This window comes from Solenopsis invicta, chromosome 2, assembly GCF_016802725.1.
Source record: "Solenopsis invicta isolate M01_SB chromosome 2, UNIL_Sinv_3.0, whole genome shotgun sequence".
NCBI lineage: Eukaryota > Metazoa > Arthropoda > Insecta > Hymenoptera > Formicidae > Solenopsis > Solenopsis invicta.
In genome coordinates this window covers 5,907,576-5,931,158 of record NC_052665.1, presented here as the reverse complement: position 1 = coordinate 5,931,158, position 23,583 = coordinate 5,907,576, and the positions used below count along the sequence as shown (strand labels likewise).

The 23,583-nt window shown below is 43.2% G+C and overlaps 2 protein-coding genes across 5 annotated transcripts in view; one reads left to right on the top strand and one right to left on the bottom strand.

Moving 5' to 3' along the window:
• The first annotated feature begins 9,020 nt into the window (after positions 1-9,020).
• The window catches only part of LOC105200853 (ankyrin repeat and BTB/POZ domain-containing protein BTBD11), a 32,309-nt gene continuing 17,746 nt past the window's right edge, over positions 9,021-23,583 (top strand). The window contains exons 1-3 of one of the 4 annotated variants that reach the window (XM_039459638.1): positions 15,340-16,092; positions 16,304-16,522; positions 22,080-22,321. In XM_039459638.1, coding sequence (XP_039315572.1) covers positions 22,113-22,321 — 209 coding nt within the window. In that variant the 5' untranslated portion in view covers positions 15,340-16,092; positions 16,304-16,522; positions 22,080-22,112. Of the gene's footprint in view, positions 11,347-15,339; positions 16,523-22,079; positions 22,322-23,583 lie in introns of those variants that run through there. The other 3 variants (XM_026130114.2, XM_039459636.1, XM_039459639.1) reach the window with 3 other exon arrangements.
• Positions 12,571-14,609, bottom strand: LOC105201507 (39S ribosomal protein L44, mitochondrial). The gene is made up of 5 exons (XM_011169537.3): positions 14,387-14,609; positions 13,543-13,909; positions 13,373-13,457; positions 12,916-13,219; positions 12,571-12,819 (listed from the first exon to the last, which is right to left on the bottom strand). Exons 1-5 carry the CDS (start codon positions 14,454-14,456, stop codon positions 12,695-12,697), a joined length of 951 nt encoding a protein of 316 aa, XP_011167839.2. The 5' UTR covers positions 14,457-14,609; the 3' UTR covers positions 12,571-12,694.

The following is a 23,583-nucleotide window of genomic DNA, read 5'->3' as shown; positions in this document are numbered from 1 at the left end:
AGAGGGTACGTCGATAGGCGCAGCTCATGAATTTTCGCGTCAAGACTGGAGGCGCGGGCACGTAGAATCGCCGCGTACGGCATTGACGTCGAGAGCCAAGCAAGCAAGCAAGCAAGCAGGCAGGCTGGTTGCCTCGCGGGCAGGCGGAGGCGCAGAACGCGGGGTGGCGCGGCGCGGGAGACGAATGCCTCGGCAGTGGTGGCGGGGATGCTTGCCGCCACGGCGGCAGCGGGGGAGGGAGGTGTACGGTTGATCCGGGCCGCCACGGAGGGAAGAAAGTCCGAGCGAGACCGAGCGAGCGCGACGCGACGCGTCGCGCCGCTCCAAGCCGAGCTCGTCTCGGCAACATGGCGTACATCGGCCGTCCGTGCGCGCGACGTGGCAACGTCGCAGTAGCGAGACCCTCACGGACGCCAGGCGATCCTACCAACACTCATGGGTGTACGGAGAACGGCGGACCGGAGAAGGAAAGAATCCCGTTTTGCCGTGCTAGAGGAGATGAAAAGAGACGGGGCGAGAACGAGCGGGCGCGCACGCGACAGAGAAAGACAGACGAATGAGCGGCAATGTCGAGGGTGGAGGGGGAAGGGCAGGGAGGACAAACGTGCAGAGCGAGAGAAAGAGAGAGAGAGAGAGAGAGAGAGAGAGGCTTATAGAGATGGAAAGAGAAAGATCCTTCGAACTCGTAGTGCAGGCTATACCAAGTTTTCCGCCCGATCTCTTGAGATTTCAGGAAAGCGTTTGGCGCATTCGGAATACGTATACATGCGTTGCGACCGCGCGATTTTTATTTATTCAATACGTTCCTCGCATCCTGGTACGCAGAGGTCTCCGCGTTGTTGTCATTGTCGCCACATCGTCATTGTCATTGCGACTGACGAAACCGCTTTGTTTCGCGAGATTACGATAATTTCCCTCACATATCGTGGATAAGACGCAAGAGACATTTCCGTTGCCGCAGCGAGTTGCGTGAATCATTTTTACGCAACGAATCGTCCTTCCGTTCGCAACAAACATACTCGGCTGATTTTTAATTGGTGATCGAAGTCAGCGTGATTATGGACAATCGTACGCTTTTTACGAATACAAACTAGATATAAACTAGAATGTACGAATAAAATCTAGAGCTATATCGTCGCGACTCCGTTGCCACAAGCGAAAGTCCATTTCGGAGTTTGAACCTACCGAGATTATAGTCTAAGATCCCGACGAATCGCTATTAATACGTAATGACCGCGCTGTCGTCGTTACATCGGCGTACTCACGAGGCCTCCACTACCTTTTTACGACCTCCGTTCGCATACAGAGCTCCGCGATCGGGTGATGAATAAGTTAAACAAAACGAGTTAGTAGGTCAAACGCCCCAGCCGCCTCCCGAAGTTTCACGCGATAGAACGCGCGCGGATAAACGTACACGCGGCTCGCTATACCTAGTGCGTCGCGCGTCTCTGTTCGCTTCGTGAGCAAAAAAAAAAGATTGTCAGATCGTCGGTTGCCGTTCACGGACGAGAGAGATCCGATTTCCCCGGAGGAATCTGCGCGTAGGAGATTGATTCGCGCTCGCCTTCGCGCGTGCATTCTCACACGCGGAACTCGCGCGATATCCGCGCGCGAGGGCGATAAGGGAAGTGTACATACGACGTGCGCGCGTTAAAACACGTCACGTTGTACACTTGGGCACTCTGCGACGGACGGAGGCACAACCGTCGCGCTCATTTGCGCGCCAGAGACGGCGGCGAGACTCGACAGCGACGACGGTCGGGGGGATCAGCGGGTGGCGGTGGCGGTGGCGGTGGCGGCGACGAGAGCTTCGCGTAAACACGCGCCTCTGTTATGCTCCCTATATAGATATTTGGAAAGGGAATTTTGAACTCGCCGGTTATCGATTAAACGCGGCGGCTGCCGCCGTGTACACTTTAATGCCGGCGCGGTGCGGCGCGCGCGCCGCGCCGCCCGGCGCGCGAACGCTTCAATGTCACGCACGGGGGGGGAATTATTCCCGCAACGTAACCGTAACGACACTTCCGTGAAAAAAAGAAGGGTTCGAGACACTCGGAGAAACTGGGGGACATTCCTCGAAAAATTTCGCGCTCCGCGAGGAGAAAGCACGCAAAGATTCCGAGTAGCGCGCGCGAGTGCCTTCGATTCGTTCTTAACGTTATTTTTCAATTTCCGTCGCTATTGACGTCGCAGTCGTATATATTTCACACTTTGACTGAAATAAACCGAAATGGTTTCGCCTGCTTTTCCATTATTTATGCGGCGAGCTGCAATTGTGACACGTATTATTATAACATACGGTTGTCGTCATGGAGCAACAATGCGCCCGTATAAATGTGTTGTACACGTACTTGCGCTACGTCGATTGAAATAAGCGACATTAGCAACAGATGAATTTACTTTGTACATACGATTAAATTGACACCGCACGGCATTATTGCGATATACTACGCGCATGTAGGCACGCGCCCCTCCCGGGACGGAAAATTCGACGTTTATTTCACTTAAAATAAATCCATCCACTGAAAAGAAACGAGAGAGGAACCTGCATGCCCCCGGCGACGAATAACGAATAACGCGCCCCCCGACGAATAACGACGTCGCTCATGTTTTATTTCGAAGCGTTACGTCGCTCGCGTAGTAAGGCGCAGGGTCCTTTCTATCGGATCCCGTCGCTCGAAGAATCGCAGGACATTCCCAGAAGCGGGCACAATGCGGCAGCTATTGCGGCAGAAGTGAGAGCGAGCCGAACGAGACGAGCGAGCGAGCCGAGAGCGACGTTGAGCCGATCACCGAGAGATCGTCGTCGTCGCCGCATGTACACGGACGAAATGGACTTCCGTCAACTTGGCACCCGACTTTTACGAAATTAGATTTCAAAATGCGTTTCTTCCACAATCTTGCCTGTAGATGATTACAGTAAACATTATTTTGTTTATAGTTGAAACATAAATATGCTGTCGGTTTTTGAAAAAACTGTAAGGAATTATTTAATAGCTACAGCTCACATGATACCAGATTTCAATCTAGTTGTTTGTAGTTGAAGAACTTTTGTTTGTTCTTAAAAATAAGTATACTATCGATTGTTAAAAAAACAGGAATTATCTTATAACTGTAACTGAATATTATAAAATAATTCCTATAACTGTTATTTAGAAGTCGATTATAAGCATATGTTTAAACTACAAAAAAAAAATTCTTAAACTACAAACGCTTTCAGATTGAAATCTGATGCCATTTAAGCTGTGGCTATTAAAAGTCGGACGGCAACTCTTCACGAAAGTACGAAAAATGGGCGTTATTCTCGCTCGCGCGATGTGTTATACACGGTGACCGCGACGACGCGACGAGGCGTTCGTTCGCTTGTCAATTACATCGCCCGCGATAATTCGCGGAGGCAACGGGAACGGGGAGAGCGTGTGTTTGCGAGCGATTCTCTCGCGGACATCGTCGCGACGCGATCGCGCTGGAATCGCTGGATTCTTTTCCGTATATATACGTAACCGTAGCAACGTCTCTCAAGACGACCGTCGATTTCTGAGGGGGCGACGCAAAGTCCACGGGAGACCGCGCCCCGAACGCTCGCTCGACGCTCTCTCGAGGCGCGCTGCACCGCGTCGCATCGACGAGAACGTCAAGTCCCTATATGTCCACGTTTATTCGCAAGCGAGAGCGCGTTTCGACGGAGCTCGCTGCTGCGACCGAGAATTTTTGATACGACTGGCCACGATCGTTTTGTGTTGTGGAAATCTATACACGCACGTAATCCTCCTTCTCCTACCTAGAATATTCTTTAGAAGGAATTAAGAATCTCTAAAGCCGTGCATTCGTTGAGGCTCGCGCGCGCTTTCGCGACCGGATCCGCGCATGGCGCTTAAATGCGGGCGTTAAAACGCATCTGGAGTCTCAGGCCGACGGCCACGTTTATCTCGAAATGCGTGATGAGCGAATACGGGCTCCGGTCGGCCCGTAAAGAGCGCTTCGTACCGCTTCGCTCGACTCGGTGTGTTCAGCTCGGTTCAGCTCGGTTCTCTCGGTTCTCTCGACTCTCTCGCTTTGGCGCGGCGCGAGACGAGGCGAGGCGAAACGTGGCGAGGCGAGGCGGGGCGAGGCGAGGCTTGGCGAGGCGAGGCAGGGCAAGGCGAGTCGAAGCGACGCGACCGCGGCGTTCCCGAACCGACTCGGGGATCGATGGGTCGCCTTTCCTAGTATCGAGAAGCAATAGCAGAAGAGGAACTATAAAACAATAGCACTGATTACTGGATGGCGCAAGGGTGTGGCAGCGCCATTGAGTCGTTACACGCAGGAATAGAGAGCCAGTAGGGGGATAATACGAGAGGGAGCGAGAGCGTGTGCGTCTATACAACGTGCGTACTTGTGTGTGTGTGTGTGTGTGTGTGTGTGTGACGTTCCGAATGCGTCGTGCGTGCATGTGCGCGCATAGGCGCGAGAGTGAGCGAACGAGTAAGCGAGAGGGACGAAAAGACGGGGACGAGACGAAGGGGAAGGGTTCGTGTATGTGTGTATGCGCGCACGCGCGCGCGCGTGAACGCGAGAGAAGGAGAGGGAAAGCCAGTATAGATAGGGACGAGCGGCGGCTGGTGGTAGTGGTGGCAACGCGGGGCGGTACGGCGCGCGGACGGGGACAAGGATGAACCACCTTAAAGGGGATAGCGTGGATCATAAATAATCAATATTATACCTGCGACCGATATAGAAAAATTTCGGATCACATTCAAGCGCGCGACCGTGCTAAGCCCATTTCCGACGACCCGTAACTCTGCTAGCTCCGGAATTCGCGTGCCGACGTTCTCTCTATCGAATTACATTCGTTGTGTAATATAAAAAAAAGCGCGTTCGCGGGAAAAGGATTATACGTTATCCGCGTAGAGAAGGACAAGGAGAAGAGAGAGAGAGAGAGAGAGATGGCCTGATCCATTTCTTATGGATGTAAAGCGCGCGACACAAACGGTAAAACGGACAGACCTAACAAGCGGTAATCCGCAATCCGTATGATTCGAAACTTAATTGCGCACGTAGTTTGCGATGCCTCGTTTCCGAGGAACGCGCGTCAGTACAACTACTATTTTTATTACATTGCTGTCCGATAGCCGTATCTGAGCGTAGATTTGCTAACGGACGACCAATGAGAAAACGCACACGCAGTTTGCGATTATTCATGTACCTAAATATCATTTTCAAAGTTTTTTTTGCTTCCTTATACGTAAGCGCGTACACGATACGCACATTCGATACGTAGGAAGGTGGATCCCCCGAATGTCTCGTTGGTTCAAAGTTAAAGCGGATTTCAGACCCTCGCGCGTCAAGCCGTTCAGGGCGCGATGGCGAGGCGCAAAACGAAGTTAACGCTTCTACATTATGCGTCGCGCGCACGAGACGAGCCAAGTATCTACATACGAAAAGTACCAGAATGCGTAAAACTCGGCTCGCGTTGTTTCGTTTATGTTTAGAGCATCGGGAGTAGACGATTGTATCGGAAGCCTGCACTCTTCTCGCGAACGCGATGCGACGGACGGCGTTTTATGCGTCGTCGTCGTCGTCGTCGTCGAGCAGCAATATGCGTTTCCCGTTAAGCGATGCGACGTTTCCCGTTCGCCATGGAAATATTACTTTTCACATTTACGATCGTAGCGCGTTAGATGTTTCCAGAGACACGCATCGATTAGAAAGGCCGTGAAAAAAGGAGCTATTCCATGATTAAAAATAAATTAGAGATGCAGATACAATCGGTTGGAGAGAGAAAGAGAGAGACGTTATCGGTCGCCGGTTTTACTCCAACGCATAAATTTTTTATTTTCCTTGAAGCAATTATACTTAATTACAAAAACTACGCGGTACGAAGTTTAGGAGTGGAGGTGTTACGGAAACTTGTATGTATATAGAACGTTCGAGGGGGCAACGTGTTCACGAGAGGACTGGAAAATTTTGCAATTTGCAATTGGTCTTTCTTTTACAAAAACATTTTCTTTCTTTATGCTTTCTAAACGTTGGAACCCTAAATATTTCAGTACATCAGCATACCGTTTACACGAAATTTCGTGAGAATTTGGCATGTATCTGGATTGCTTTTTATCAAGTCAGATATCTTTCGCATCTTATAATTTTTCCTGCAACCCTTTCGCAGATCGTACACGTAGTTTCTCGGCACCCCGTATAAGGAGGTGACGTTGGCTATCTTTCGCAACGCAAAGCCGACGCGAACGGCGTTGAACGAGAGAGAGAGAGAGAGAGAGAGAAAGAGAGAGAGAGAGAGAGAGAGAGAGAGAGAGAGAGAGAGAGAAGGACAGACGAGGGACGCTGCAATAATCGTGTGCGAAAAAAATAACTTATTTTCTCGGGCGACAACAATTGCCCGGGCCAAGTTTAGCGCTCGGGACTCGTTAAAAGGGACAAATTTTCAAATTTGGGACGATTTACGAGCCAATGCTGCCCTACCGAAAAATCTCTCATCGTTGAAGAAAAGCAGGCTTCGACGCAGGCTGCAACGCGAGAACGGTCGTCTCTCTTCCTCTTCCTCGTGTTCGCAAAATCGTTCTCTACGTCTGTAGTCCCGTCATTACTCGACGTATCGTCAGAGAATGTCGATAATCCTCTTTCTTTATCTCGCAACACGTGATCATTAAGACTCGCTGATGTGTTTTCCCCCATTTGTGCGTCGCGAAAAACCTCGAAAATCACGATTGCGGGAGGAACCGACGATTTTGAAACATACGCAGCAATTGGGAAATTTTTATAGCGACGGAAACACGTCGTCAGGGATTGGGATTTTCCTGGACGATTTGGAAAAAACGCTATTTTCAAATTCGCTTTTTATGTAAAAAATGTATACTGGAATTGAGTTTTATTAGCATATATATCTACGAATTTTAAAAAGAGCACAATACTTGAAAAAAATAAACCGCGCTTGTAATGGAATGCTTTAAAATGAAAATAATTGCGTCCGTTACTCTTTTTTTTATTTTTTTTTAAAGCTAAAATTTTAAATTTATTCAAATTAATTCCATAAAAGGATAAATTTTTCCAAGAAGCAATGACTTATCGATAATTACAAATTTAATTGGAACAAATTCTAAATAATTACTTTGAATAAATTTGAAATTTGAAATTAAAATATAAAACGCGTATCGCGTGTAAGATTTTGAAATTACACGCGATGAACAGTCAATTTAAAGTTTCAGGTCGATCGTTTCTACGCTTCAAAGATTGTGATTATTTAAGTGGGTGCCTTTCGAGGTTTTCAGCGACGAAAAAAGAGAACGAGACGAGAAAATCGTTTAAATTAAAACGCTTCACCGATTTTTTCGACAAATCTCTTTAATTTCGATGCCGTTCCGTTACATTGATACATCTCTTTGTATTTAATGAACGATTATTGCATTTGACGATGAATAAACATCCTTCGTTCTCCGCGGCACACACGCGTTACGTGCGTTAGCAGCTGAATAGTTAGTCTCCATTAGTTGCATCATTTCCACAAGAGCATCGGCATCGTCATCGTCATCGTTATAAAGGTGGCTACAGCGACGTTGCAAGCTGCATCGCTTTCGCGGAAATTCATTTTCGGAGCCATCTGCCAGGGATCGTCATACCAGAGCTCCGATTGTTATTTCGCGTGCGGGATATCCTTTCATCTTTTCGTTAACCACATCCGCACCGCGCGTATTCAACGACTCGACGACAATTCGCGCATAAATCTGTTCCGCGTGCACCCGTCGGGTCGGCAGTTTCAGAAAATGATAGAGGCACATTTTTAGAAGGAACCTAACTGGACTCTAATCTTAGATTTGTAAACGTCAACGAGAGAACAGCCTATTGATATTTCCGTGGCCTACGTATTCTTTTGTAAAATGCACTCTGCTGCGGAAGATATGGAAAAAGGGGGCAAGTGAAATTTTCGATAGAATTCAGAGTTTGGCACGGTTAAAATTGTGAGTGACAGGCTCGATTCTCGGTGCCATAGCTACGCGAAGAAGGCTTCATTGTAATTAATCGCTCGTCACGCGTAAATTACGTAGATACCGTTTTTCACGTAAATTTTTTTCCAAAGAAGAAACAAAGAATTAAACTAAATTCAAACGAAATGTGGGAAAACTCGAGATTTCGGAAAATTGAGGCAAGTGAAACTTTCGGAGAGATCGGGACGGCCTGAGCGAGCCTGTGCGAGCCTTCCAACTCGCGCAGTGCGAACTCGACAGTCGGATTCTAATCAAAATCCCAAGTATAGATCCTAATTGCCGACAAGAGATCGCATGATCCGAGGCTCGATCGGAGTGGCCTGTCTCCGGCTCGACGTGCATTTCCAACGCGCGTGTTTTCGGTCAACTAAGATCAGATAGAGTAGAAGAGCTTACGTAAGGATGCAATGTGAATTCTCGTTGTCGTTGGTGCCCTCTCGCGAGATAGAACGTCAGGAACAGCCATGACTCGTTTACATGAGTCCCGTTTGGTTTTTATTGAAGAATTCCGTTGGCACTGTGCAACTGCCCAATCATCATTGATTGCTGAAACATGTAGATAAGCCTTAAGTAATTATCTAGATGGGCCTCCATTGCAGCGTAAAGAAATCAGCGCAGAGAAATCAGCCAATAACAAATTTGTAATGAAGGATGCCATATTGCAGAGAGAAGTCAGAATGATCATGCCCACGATTTTTCAAGATGCCAGCTGCGATTACATTTATCCTTATTTAATATTCAGTAAAAAATAAGGATAAGTGATGCATTATGTGTACCATCTGTAAAACGGAATGCACCCGCCATCTTTACGATTTGGACATACACTACAATGCTACAGGTTACCTTCGAAAGCACGTCGCTCGCGACTGTTGGCACACCTGGCGAAGGGAGCGCCGAGCGCTCGTATAAAATTAAAATTATTTCTATTTTAACGGCTTTCACGCGATTCACTAATTCGTCTTGTCGCGATTTATGCGAGCACAATCGGGACAAGGGGCGAATACTGAAACGCGCGAATAAACAGTAGACATAAATTAATTGACTCACCGTTTGTCACTGGTCGCTCCGTCCAGCTCCATTTTGGCTGCAGCTTTCAGCATTCGAGATCCAAAATCCTTCTCACAACGATTTGTCTTGATCACACTTGGCACGAACGCGCGATTCTTCGCTTTCGACACTTTCTGTATTCACGCGCGTCGGAAACTCGGAATATGAGGCAACGGAGAACATGCCAAATACGATTGAACGAACATGTTGTTCTCTTTTGTTCTCACTTGATTCTGACAAATCGACAACGCGTCCGAGAGATACAAACGTCGCCAATTCTACCGACGCTGTGCGGATAGACGCAATTAAACGCATGTCGAAGCGTCACTGCACTCCGTTATTTGATTACACCGTAATCCGTCACGAAAATCGCGAGCACGATCCACCGACTCCGCACGCGAAAGCGCCATGGTCGAACTACGGCGCGCGTTCAAACACTTCGATCACTCATCGAATAATAGTCAAACGTGATTGGCCGGATTCGCGGGCGAGAGCTAATGAGAACCAATCACATTCAATCGCTCAACGCGCAAGCTAGCCGTTTTTTCGTGACGTCTGTTGTCAAATAATCGGTACGCCTTTGAATTTTATTGTTTTTCTGAGTACAATAATCATTGCCCGTTAAGCAAAAGTTACAACGAAACATTAATCTATCATTTGATGTTCTCAGAAGATGCGAAACACGATTGAACGCGACACGACTGGACACGACTTCGCACCATGCATCGTATCCGACACGATGGATGTTGGCACGAACGCCCGACACTTCACTCTTTCGACAGTCCACGGTACTCTCGAAACGCTTGCTCGCGTCAAAAACTTGGGAGTCGCTGGTTGGCCGTGTACTAGTAAGCGTGTTTGTAATAGAGTGAAAAAGCGCGGTCAGGATTGCTGATGCAATCCTCCTTATTCCTTGTGCAAGCATATCCTGTATTCCTATTTAAGTCTTTTTGTTTCCCATATAACTATTGAAAGCAAGATAAGAAATACCTTGGTTACTATGGTCAAATCGTCCCCGCCACGTTGTTACACTGGGGACGGGTATCATTAACGTTGAGAAGAAGAAGAAGAAGTCAAAAACTCGTACGGGACGACGAGGATGCGAACTGAAATGCGCTGCGACACGCCGCGATCTTCCGCCGTACTCCCTAACCGACCGACTGCTGGCACTGCGTAGCGCTGCGTAGTAGCGGCGTAGCGGGGCGCAAGCGCGCAGGCGCGGCCTACGCCGCTACGCAGTGACTGTGTGCTGTGTGGGAGCAGTTGGTCGGTCAGGTAGCACAAGCGAAAGGTCGCGGCGCGTCGTGGCGCATATCAACTCGCATCCTCGTCGTTCCGTATAAGTTTTTGACGCGAGTCAGTGTTTCGAGAAATCCGTGGAATGGCGGAAAGGAAGTAAAGTTTCGGGCATTCGTGCCAACATTCGTCGTCAGTCGAATACGATGTATTGCGATGCGTGATACGAAGTCGTGCCGCGTTCAATCGTGTTTCGCATCTTCTGACGAGAACATCGAAATTCTAAATTAATGTTTCGTTGTAACTTTTGCTTAACGGGCAACGATTATTTCGCTCGGAAAGGCAAATTCGAACGCGTACCGATTTGACTACAGACGCCACGACAAAGCGGCTAGCTTGCGCGTTGAGCGATTGAATCTAATTGGTTTTCACTAGTTCTCGCCCGCGAATCCAACCAATCACGTTTGACTACCGTTCGACGAGCGACCGAAATGTTTGAACGCGCGCTGTAGTTCAGCCATGGCGCTTTCGCGTGTGGTGTCGGTGAATTGTGCTCGCGATTTACGTGACGGATTAAACGTGTAATCAAATAACGGAGTGCAGTGATGCTCCGACATGCGTTTAATTGCGTTTTCATCTCGCGAGATTTACGTGTTCGCTGTTGTCATTGCAAGCGTGTCGTAAGTGTATATTTCTGAACGGAACGAGCAGCCTCAGTCCTCAGTTCGGTTTCTGATTCGACTCGCGTCGTATCCGCGCGGCATCGGTATAAAGTTGGCGATGTTTGTATCTCTCGGACGCGTCATCGGTTTGTCGGAAACAAGTGAGAACGAAAGGGCACAACAACCAACACGGCGATTGTTTACTCTCGGGAGCATTCAACAAAGTATCGCGGATGTTGTCGTGTGACAATTGATTCGCTCTCGGTCACGTTTCCAAGTGTGTCGCGAGTGTGTTTATCTCCGCTGAGTGTGCAGCCGCCGCAGCCGGCAGCGAGAGACTTCCTTGGCATTCCATAGGACGAGCTAGAAGAGACTACTTGAAAGGCATCGCTGGCGTTAGATTTACTGGCTGGGCAATTGTGTCGGTGAGTAGCTTTCTCTATTAACTTACGATGAAGTAATCTCTGACGAAAATGAAAATCGAAGCGTAAGTCGAATGCAAGTATCAAAATTTGGATAGTGTTACAAATCTCACAATGGATAGTGTTAATGCCTCTTTTATTTCCTTGTCCGAAATTTTGCTTTCTAGAAGTTTCTTTATGCTTCTATCACTCTTTCCTTCACTCTCTTTTTCTTTCTCAATTTATATTCTGATTTTTATTCTTGTCAAGGATGGGTTTCCTAATAGTACAAGATGCATGAATAATTCGCACAATATCATGAATATTCTGGAAAATTTGAACGATAACATGTGCTGTTAAGATTTGTGAATATAGAGCGAATCTTATAATCTCTAATTAGCTTGTCTTGTTGATTAAATTTAAGAATAGTCAACTGCAAAACTTAAAATTAATTGTATTATTTTGCTTTTCTTGTTTTATTTTCTGCAAGTTATAATTTGTGTAAATGTAATTATTAATTTAATAATTGAGAACTTTAATTAAAATATTTAAAGAATTACTCTCTAAATTTGAATCAGTGAAATCTTACTGATTTACAGTGCTTATAATTGTGATCATTCAGATTATTTACTCTCGTATTATCACTGAAGGTAGTGCATATATCACTGATTGATAATTATAAGTGTATGTACCACTGAAATCAGGCTGTTCACTGCCTTTCAGTGAATTATACACTGATTCCGATTTAGAGAGTATTCTCTAAATTTGAATCAGTAAAATCTTACTGATTTACAGTGCTATACTTATAACTGTGATCAATCAGTGATTATTCACTGTTGTATTATCACTGAAAGGCAGTAAAGGTATATGTATCACTGATATAGTTATAAGTACACCACTAAAATCAAGTTATTCACTGTTTTTCAGTGAATATAATACACTGATTCTATTGTTTATTTGCCTCCAAGATTCAGTATTCGCGCCTCGTTCCAATTGCGTTCACATAAATCATCGTCGATGCAATGCGACGAAAATCAATCAGTCCCGCAATAGATTAGGAACGATTTCAAGTTGATTTCGTGTACGCGCGCTTGACGCTTTCTTTGCTAGTGTACATACATTGGCATCCTGGCGTATGTTCACGTGTAGAAATGTCTCGAAAAATCGGATCAGCTAAATCATAGGCATAGCCATTCCTAGGCTTCTCTCTGCATATCGTTACGCTCTCCACATGATATAATTTTTACATTCTTTTTACAAATAGAAATTTATTATACGTATATTTTTTTATTTTATACTTTATATGTACAAGAAAAATGATTTCAGTATTACTATACTAAATTTTTTTCCTTAAAAATAAAATTCGTCTTGTTCACAAAGATAAATTTATCGCTTTATTAAACTGAAGTGGTTTACTGGATTCAGATAGACCAAATATTCGGCTTAAAATATTTAAGGCAGCCACATTTTTGGCTTCCTGGATTGTTTGGCCAAATCCTAAAAAAAATATACATACATACAATAAAGAAAATTAGATGAAATGAGACACTAAATTAAATAAAATTTTATATTATATTTGTAAATTGTATTTACCTGATCCTAGAAATTCTTTATCCGAATACATTGCTACATGATATACTACTAAGAGGGTATTTTGACCAGTATGTCCGATAAGTCTGGGTTCAACAGGTGATCTGTTTTGTTTCTGTAAAACATCATTTAAATGCTCGACTGGTTGAGTTGGTTTCCATATTTCCAATAGATCCTTCTCAGCCAATATGACAATTAGGAAATCTTTAACAAAATTTGCTGCATGATTTACATCTACACTTTCAGCGAGCGCTGCGACAAGTGCGAGGAAAGTGTCAGCTAAAGTCTTCTGAGTCACTGGATGTTCCTGAAAGATTAATTAAAAAATAGCAAATTAAAAACTCAACTTGAACATTGTTTCTAACTTAAAAAATAAAATCTGTTGATGGACGTATACAGCATATACTAAAACATTATAGCATATATTATATATTTTTAGATACAATATTTCTATACTTGCCTCCGTTAAGATAATATCTTTTGTTCCAATATGAAAAGCTGCTTTAGCTAGGATTTCTTCAGAAAGAAGGTAGTCATGTAATGAACTACAAGAAGATACATGATTAATTTTTAACTGCTCTAGCACTGCATATAATATTTATCTTTATAGATTTTTTTTACAGCACATACATTATGACGTCCTCAGATGCATTTGGTAAAATTTGGGATAAACAACTCTGCACAAATTGTGACGTAAGCTCGTCGCCTTTTCTAACAAACTCAGTGTTATCTTGTATAGCTAGTGTGGGATCTTCTATCCCCATCTCTCTCTGCTTCTGCTCCTCTTGAATAATATACGACCTGTGAGTGAAAGCTTGCTCCAATTTTTCCATATCAAAACTTTCAGATAGTCGTTTATTAAAGGCATAAATTTCCGCGGATCTATTCCAGTCGAGGAAGGTGTTACGTTTTGGCTCTGGTTGCTCACCAAGTTCCCTCTTGCGCCTGCTTAGTTCTTTTTGCGTCGGCGCTATCCATCTTTTAATGAATCTCTGTCCTAAAAAACAAGTTCGTGTAATTATGATAGTAGGAAAATGTTATTAACTTTGTTCCTCTCTGGTAAAAATTTTTAATCACAACTTTGATATAAATTAGAACATTTTTCAGAAATAGGAAGTTTACATCTTTTAGAACTTTTCATACATGTGAATTCTAAAATATTCTGAGACTTCTCATCTTAGAATTTCTAAAAAATACTTTTAATTTTTTTTAAATTTCATCATAATTATAGAACAAAACATTTCATTAGAAATTATAGAACAAAAAATCTTTGAATCTTAGGATATTTCAAAATTAATATATACGAAAAATTCTGAGAACAAATGTTGACTTTCTGAAGTGTTTCAATTTGTATAACAAAATCTGAGAAAGTTTTGATATTATACAGAATTATACAAAAATTCTGAAAAGTTTTGAGAACAATTTTCACCAGCACTTAAAATCGTAACACGTTACGCGAGAGGTGTGTTCTAACCTTCATAATTAACAGATCGCACTCCTTTACTTAGGACGACAATCTTAACGCACGAACGTAGAGCGTTCATGTTTGAATGATAATTCACTCGTCCAAATTTCGAGAAATTCGTTCGTCGACAAATCGCGACCAAATATCGGAATAACTAATAGTCGGAGAATTTGCCGATCCTTAGGCTAGGTATCTAGGTTATAAACAAGTGCCAGTTGTTTCTTTCTATGGCCGCAGTATTTGGAGGGCGTTAGTATACGGTGATTTTATTTCCTTTCTCCATTATTTTATTCGCATTTGATTTTTCGCATTACGAAAATTCCCGTATAACTGGCGATCTTTAACGGAGTCTCATTTGCAGTACAAATTATAATGAAAAACAATAACAATTTTTTATTCATCGTATTTTGATAAACACATGTGCACGACTGATAACTCGCACCAGACAGGAAGAAACGTATAGTGGCACTATTTGTAATTTTTATTGAAAAATTTTATTCCAATACAAGTGGTATTTATTTAAAAATAAATAATATTTGAATATTGTGAAATCTAATTATATTCAACCTAAATAATATGTATTTAAAAAAAAACCGTTTTAAATCTTGAACTTGCTCCAATATAGGGAATATGTTGCTCTTAGAAATAACTCTTGGCCGGAGCATTGCAATAATTCTAAGAGCATTGCATTAATTCTAGGAGTATTGCAATAATTCGAGGACCATTGCAAAAATTTGGAAATTTTTTAAGTACAAAAACTTGGCGTTATTAGATGTCTAAGTGCAACAAGATAAATGTAAATTTATCGTATATGTTAAATCGCATACTCTGTTCATACGAACAAGTGTAACGCTTATGAGTTTCCGCAAACGTCCGGCAGGTGGCGACAGTGCAATTAATAGTCTCATGCGAGCTTTTTTTTTCTTTTTATTCGTTCCTCTTCTTCGACGGCGCCTCTGGACCGAAAGTGGTCGGATCGGGATGCTGCACAGACGCGGCAACTGTGTTGGCGGTAATTGACAGCTGGTGAAAAGCGACTGCGACGGCGACAGCGGCGGCGTCGGCGGCGCGCACGCACGCGACTCCACGCGAACGCGAATCGGAAAAATCGGCGCGCCAATACGGGTGCGTGAGGGTGTGCGAATAAAATTCGAATTGACCGTCGTGCGTAACAGTGCGTCTCTGTCGCTGGGACATCTCCCGCGGCTGCGCCCAGCGTATCGGTGGATCGCATCGGCGGATCGCGGCGATCGTACTCGTGCCGTCCGCGGGAGAAAGAGGGACAGAGAGAAAGACTTTTTTAAAGGCCCGGACGTGTTTACGGCTCCACGCTCGCGCGCATCGAGAGGTTTGTCCCTTTCGACTGCCCGCTCTCGTCCACCTTCTGTACTTTAAACGCGCGCTGCCACAAAGCGTGTCTCGCGGCGTCGGTCTCGCTCGTTTCCAGAGAAACAGCCGATCTGCAAGTTCGATTTGTGTTCGTTTAAATCGGGATTTTTATATTGTCGACCCTTTCACGCCCCTTCGAAGTGCATAACATTTGGAATGGATTCGAAGTGAACACGTTCGTGAAAACGAATCGAGCTGCTGGTGATTCCCAAGCGTTGAGAATGTTAAGGGGATTTTTGTGAGCGCGTCAGAAGCCGAAACAAATAACGGAACATCACATCCACAGTCCCACTCGTAGCATACTTCGTTTTAATCTTCACGGCTCAGTAAGTTCTCGACTATCGAATTTTTCAAGAGTCGGAAAATTGGAATAAAAATAATAGCGAATTCAAATTAGAAATAACGTTTGCTCTACATTTTCTTGACGTATAAACAAGAGTTTCCAAGAATTTTGTCATTTACGGAGACGAAGGGTGTTGGAGAAAGATTAATGCGTCTTTTTTTGCGGGGTCCCCTTCGATCTGTTCCTTTGGTCAGTCCGAAGAGAAAAACATTATAAGACCTGAAAAGACGAAACCTACGGACCTCTTGAACGGCGACAAAACGGTGCAACGAGCGAGAGAGAAATTCTCGTTGGAGAACTCGAACCCTCGGTCGCGAGAGTGCCGCTTGATCCCCTCGACCCTCCGAGATATGTGCCCCACGGCGCGAGGACGTACATGTGCCCCTTTCTATCAACGCGTTGAACAACTCTGGGTGAGTATCGTTTGACTTGCTCTCGTCACGGATGCACGTCGGCCTCTCTTCTTTAGCTGTACATTCTTTACACCGAGAGAAAAAAGATTTGCTGAAAAACAAAAATATTTAATCTGATCAACCAAGTATTGGGTTCATTCAATAACTATTTATTTTTGCGTAAAAAAGCTCATTTATGTTAAATAAGAATTAATTATACCAGCTACATATTTAAATTTTTTTTAAGAAGCCGAATCGATCGATTTTATGCCAAATCGATTTCATGAAACAGAGAAAACGAAAATCGATGAAATTATGAAGTTGTATTGAGAAAAATTTTATGAAAAGTAGAATTGATCAATTTGTCTCTTAAAAGTCTTGCACACGAAAAAAAGTTGTTAACTTGACTAAATTTTTCAACTTGATTGAATTTCTTCAGCTTAAGCATTTAATTTAATTATATTTAAATTAAATACATATATAATTAGGCTAAATATATAAATATTTAAATTAAAGTTGAAATATTTTATATATTTAAGTCAAATACATAAATGGTTGAACTGAAAACATTTAATCGAATTGAAAATTTAATCAAGTTAATAACTTTTTTCTCAGTGTACGAATTTCGGGTCACGTTGATCAATCGTATCTGATCTTTTTGCTTATTTTGGTGTCCCCAAAAAATCATTTGTCACATACACATATATCTTTTTTGTCCTTTAAATCTTGCTTAATTTTCAGTAACGTTTGTGGATCCTAAAACACAGGAACTGTTAGGGTCCCCGTTAGGATTGATCCCTTCAATATTTATTCTAATCGCGTTGGCTTCGATCGTACTTTAACCATCTATCGCATTTGTCTATATAAATATTCTAGTTTAGATTTTTAATTAGATTTTAAATTAAGCTAAAAATTCTCATTTTCTTATCAATCTCCCATTCTTCTCATTCCTATCTCTTTCTGGGCGTAATACGAAAAAGGCTGGAGAGGCAAATGAGCCTCTCAGTTGGAATTAAACCGATCCTCGGTCTAAGTCGAAAAGTAAGGAGGAAAGGTCCGCGAGCAAATTAATGCGCGTTGCCTCGTAAAAGTCTCGCGATCAAATAAAATTCGGCGATGCTGATGGGATTATCGTGCCAGGTGTCGCGTCACATTCGCGATCGAGAGAAAATAAAAGACAGGAAGAAAATATGTAAATTTCGTACAGAGTGGAGGGACGAGATTTGCGCGCGGATTCTCGCGACAGACGGTAGGAAGGACAGAAGAAAGAGGGAGAGGGAGAGGAGAAGAGAACGAGAGTGGAGTGAGAGAAAAAAAAAAGAGTTAACGGGAGGTAAAGGGATACACGAGGCGCGGGGGGGAAGATATCGGTGGTGAAGCGTGTGCGGGGAGAAGAAGAGAAGTGAAAGAGAAGAGAGAGAGAGAAAGAGAGAGAGAGAGGAGAGAGAGCTCGGTGTATAAGGTATAGGCATCAGTTTGGGTAGCCCCTGGAATGCGGCGGTCGCGGGGCGGACGACCGCGTGCACGTCGCTTACACCACGTCCCGTGTATGCGTGTATTCTCAATGCCGCGTGTATTACGGGGCCCAACGCCGCGCCAAGATTGCATCGTGCCCCGAGCTCCATCCGCCCGATTCTCTGCACCCTCTAAGGGTTCGTCATGCGCCCGCGCGCGCGCGAAGGTTGTTGCTGAAGGTTTCACGAAAACAAATAAAATTTTTTAAAATTTCTTAAATAGACTTTTTCTCGAATATGCACGCAAAAAAATGCATGAAGGATTGTACACACCAAAAAATAGTATCAAATCATTAAAAATAAAATTTATAAATGCAGAAATAAAATTTCTTTATGTTATAAATTTATATCTAAGATTATGCTTTTAAGAAGATTTTATATTTTTGCTTATAAATGAAACAATGAATTGTTGATTTGATACTAATTTTCTTTCTGTATAGTTACGCTCTAATAGAAAGGAGAATATGTTAGACACGCTTAAATGGTTTAATTACAAACGGTGGTCAATTTCCATGATCCCAATTGACTCCAAAATGTCTTTATAGGATGTCCGGAAAATACGCTGCATCCAATTAACAATTGTGAAGACGTGACTCCAATTTCCGAACACGTTTTTATGCGTACAAATAATTATACAGATGTATAATGCTTTTCTTCTGGAAACTCTTTGCGGATCCAAAGCTTTTCAATCCTAACTTTATTATTTAAAACATTTACAGATTATCTTCTATAATTTTTTTATTTACAAACTCGTATCTTATTAAAGGTCATTTCTAAAAGATATCTAAACGATATCTTAAAATATATTTTTAAAATATTTGTCACGTAAGATATTTTTAGATTTATAAAAGATACCTCAAAATATTGTATATTTTTAGATCGCTAAAGCTGTCTTTTCAAATCTTAAAAAAGAAAGTACGAAACATCTCAAGACATGGCGAGATATCTTTTAGAAACCTAAAGAGATATCTTTTTGTTTATGTGGGGCGGTCTTTCTTTGACGATTCATATTTTATAGTTATGCTATAATTACGAGGAAAGATCTGGCAAACAGAAATGATAAAAGTAGAAACAAGAATATGGTGTAAACGCACTTAATTCTGCCGTTTCTTTTTCTGGTTTTATTAGCGGAAATTGTATACGTAAATAGCGAAGGAACTTATTTATTATCTATTAAATATGCATCACACGTGACGTTGACGCAACCGGCTCTTAGAGGCCTGTAATCATCGTCATTTGATCGAGACGAATCCGAGCTGTCAGCTGTCGCCTCGGAGGCTGCATCGTCTCGATGCACTTGGTGACGTTGGTCGCATACTTGCCTGATTCGCTCGGATCTTAAGTTTTTGCTTGATTAATACACAATAAAACGTTAATAGATATACCTTTCCGCGAAAGAAACACTTATCGTGCGTGCGTGCGTACGGTGCATTTGGGATTTTAATCATTATTGAAACTAAAAGGTTGAGCAATAACAAAGCATTTTTTATCATGAAAAATACACGTTACACATAATTCTTATGGCTTTCTTTAATTTATCTTTAATATGGCATAATTAGAAATTACGCGTCTACGTAACGCGCCACGGCGCTACGGAGAGTGAGGGAGATTAAAGTTAATTAAAATGGCATGAGAAAAGAAAATGTCATACACACAATCAATCTTTTTCTTCGCGGGCTACCATTCGCGTGACTACTTAACTTTTATACGAAGCGGACGGAGAGATTTTAACGATGGGCCGCGTGATACGGGCGTAAGTGTCCCTTCCAAATAAACGGCATATTTCTCCGGGAATCTTCGACATCCAGTTCGCTTTTTGCAAAATCACTTAACGATCACCGGTTGACCCTGATTTTCTTCTGGCAAATGATAGGTTTACGCCACGGGCACACGGCTTCACATTCGCGTATACGCACCCGTCCCTTTCAAGGTATGGCTGCTGCACGTATATCCAGCCGATCGGTTAGAAAGGCAGATGTGTGCGAGACCAGTCGAGGTCAGTTAAATACACTTCGGGACACAACGCCACTTTTGGCGAGCCCGTTTACATTAAACCAGTTACCTCAGTGCCCCGCACGTTAAATCAGTCACCGAACCGAGGATCGTGAAATTGAGCCGTGGAATCCGTTCACTATGCTAAAGAGCGCGATCCGTTTATTCGAATTTTTTAATATATTTATTGAGAGAGGTTTCCCCATATCTTATAAATAGGTCACTCCTCTTCCGCTTTATTCACCAAAGAAAAATAGAGCTTACAGCTGCACGCAAGATCAACACGCTCTTATTTCTTTCTTCTTTCAACTTTGATGGTGAGAGTGCTCTTTTTTTTGGTTGATTTTTAATTAACAAAAAAAAAATCGAGTCTTCTCTCGCGACTTACATGGCTCTTATTGACGTTTTACGATAAAGAATATCGGCTTTACGACTGCTCCCGTCATTCTGACTGTCGCATTATTACCGTGATGAGATTCGGCGAATATTACATCGATAAAAGTTCCCCGAACGAGCAGCCGGGCAGGCAGGCGCATCACGGGGTACTGGGTCGTCCCCCCATTTTGAAACGCACGCTTAAGGAAGCACTTTGGGAGCCTGGCAGAGTAATTGCATACAAGAATCCGTCAAAGCGAGCAACACGAGCGTGCACAAGCGCGACGCGTACGGGCCGTGCCTCGGGGACGTGCCATGTATTGAGACCACGGTGGAAAATTTCCACGATTGAGATGGAATTTCTCATCGCGCGGGTCCACCCGGCACGAATACACACACCTCTCGCGCGAGAAGTGACGGCATTTTTCACGATATATTCGCGAGGCGCTTCTCTGTCCGCATTTACCCGGATTGTCGCAACCGGTCGCCGCAAATTCAGAGCTACGTACACAATGCGAATGATCTATTCCTTTCCCCGATTACGCGTTTCCGCGAACGCATAAATGATACTTTTTCGCACGTACGCGCGAAACTAATCCGGAAATCTAATCTTTCGTAAAAATAAATCCGTTCATAGCGGATTAGAGATATACGAGATGGATCCTCAAGGCGATGAGTCATATGTGTGGATGGAAAAAAAAATGTTCTCAGTTTTATTTCAGCGTGAAGTACGCGTTGCGGAAAATATAAGCAATTTATAATTTCTCAATTACCACCTCTCCTTCTCTTTCTCTCCATACATTTTATACATTTTTATTAAGTTGTTTAATATTTTCTAACTCACAAGAGAGTTACGAAATCGACTTTCCGCTTTTGTTCCTTTCAACTTTCTCCTCCCTTTTGCTTTCCTCTCTCTCCTTTTGAATATCTTTTTTTCTGCATTCAAAATACAGTTGAATAGAGCAGCAAAAAAGTAGACGTTATTATCGTACGATTTTTATTGTCGTCATTATTTGACATTCTTTTATCTTATATGAATGAAGCCTGAATAGATGTTTTCCTTGGCGTGATAATATCTCAGCGTTAATTACTCCCCCACAATTATCCGACTCGTTAATGACCTTCGCGCTCGAGAAAGTTTCGCATAATTACTTTCTTTTGTAGATTATTTTTGCTTAGCTAGATTTCTCGTGCGAAATATGGTGAAGTTTCTGCATTATCTCGAGCGACATGTTTGTACAACATTTCCTTTCATTCGTCAAGCTTGAAAATGCTCGTTGCAACGTTTTTTTTCCTTCGTGTAGCGACTAACAGACACGTATCACTCGTTGATTAATGCTTGCACGATGGAATCTTTCATTACACTTATCTAGATCTGTGTTCAAACTCGATATATTGGATCAACAAGATCTATTAATGCAAAACGAAGTACAGCGTAAAGAAGTAAAGCGAACCGAAGCGAAATGATATCGATAAAATCGAGGAAGTGTTATTGATATAAAATGTAACCGGCGTGTTCATCTCTCCGCGATGCCGTGTGAAAAACTCATCTCGTTTGTTTCCGGGATTTCGCTTTGAACCGCAAAAGAGAGTTAGATGATGAGGATGACGACGACGACGACGACGATGATGATGATGATGATTATTATTACTGAGGCTGATGTTGCGTAGCGTGTAACACGCGTGATAATTTGCAGGTTTTTCAGCGGTGCTAGCTCCCGGAGGACACGATGAATCTGGAACGGCCGACGATGGACGGCGGGTGCGGACAGCAGCCGCTCTTCCTAAGCGGCACTTCCGGCTGGAGCGGTATCTCCAGCCCTCAGCAGTCGACCGTGCAAACTGCGAGCACTCCCTCGGAGCACTACGGGGGACCGCTGAGCCTGAGCATCTGCATATCCGATTCGGGTCACGAGATACTCCGTCCGAAGCCACGACGGTAAGCGCTTTCCTTCTTCTTTCGTCGTTCGCCATCGCCACGCCGCCGCCGCCGCCGCCGTCGCGACGCTTCCCTGCATTCGCGCGTTCTTAGTAATCGATGCCAATCTTAATGAAGATCTGATTAATGGTCGCCCGCTCGGCAGTCCGCTAGGTGCGATAAGGATCGATTAAAATCGTCCAGGAGTTGCATCCGACTGTCGACCCCGTGCACTGAAATTAGATACCGTTCGACGCGTTATTTACGTTCGTCGCTATTGCTATTCGTCACTTGTCGTTATCCGAGAACCGCAGCCCCACAATTGAGTGCACCTTATATATGGGATAGAATAAACTTTGAAAATTATTGCCTTAAATAACGTTTAAAGGAAACGTTGAATGTCTTTCCCCCTTTTTTTTTTCAATGGATGAATAGAGGAAAAATTATTTTCCTGGTTATTTGGGTCAGGTCCTGTCGCCATAAAATGCGCGAACGTAAGAAAATGTGAAAAGGAGCGAATCCGTCGAACACAATGGGTGTCTACGACAGGGATCGCTGAAAAGCCGAGATACAAAGCCGAGGACGTTGAGCCCGTAGAGACGTCTCGGTTAACCTTTCGGGTCCTCGCACCTGCATGGTGTGCGAATTCCTGAGTGTATTCGTGAGACTCTACCGTTAAAGCAAAAGAGCCAAGTCAGTTGATACTCGGTCGCAATATTGCGTCGTTGTTCGTCGACTATGCGATATATTGCGTTTGCGAGATAATTTCAACCTAGACGTAGCTTCAATAGCCCCGATCCCACTTTCATCTCGGACTTTCATCTGACACACTTTGGCAACGTATCACGAAAGAAAAAAAAAAGTTGGAAATACTTTGATCAATCTTGGTCGTTGTATTCGATTTATATGTGCGCGCGTGTGTATTTATAAACTTTAAAATATTTAATACGTAACGGAGACGACAAAGTATTTCATTCGCGAACGTCGTTCAGATATTTTCTTTGCAGAGGAAATTAAGTATAAAATATATACGTCTAGTTTCTTATTCTAGAAAATGTAATCAATTAATAATTGCTTAATTATTATTTTATACACGCTGTCTAGTTAGTAAAACTAATGTATGCACGTGATTGGTATGTATAATACAAAATAATTGTGCGTGATTACATATGAGCTTATTTAACGTGTCTATTGATTATACGTTTACGTAAAGTTGCGATTAATGTCGAATGACGATAACCACCTCAGATTTACAACAAAGATTCTGTTATCCGTGTACAAAG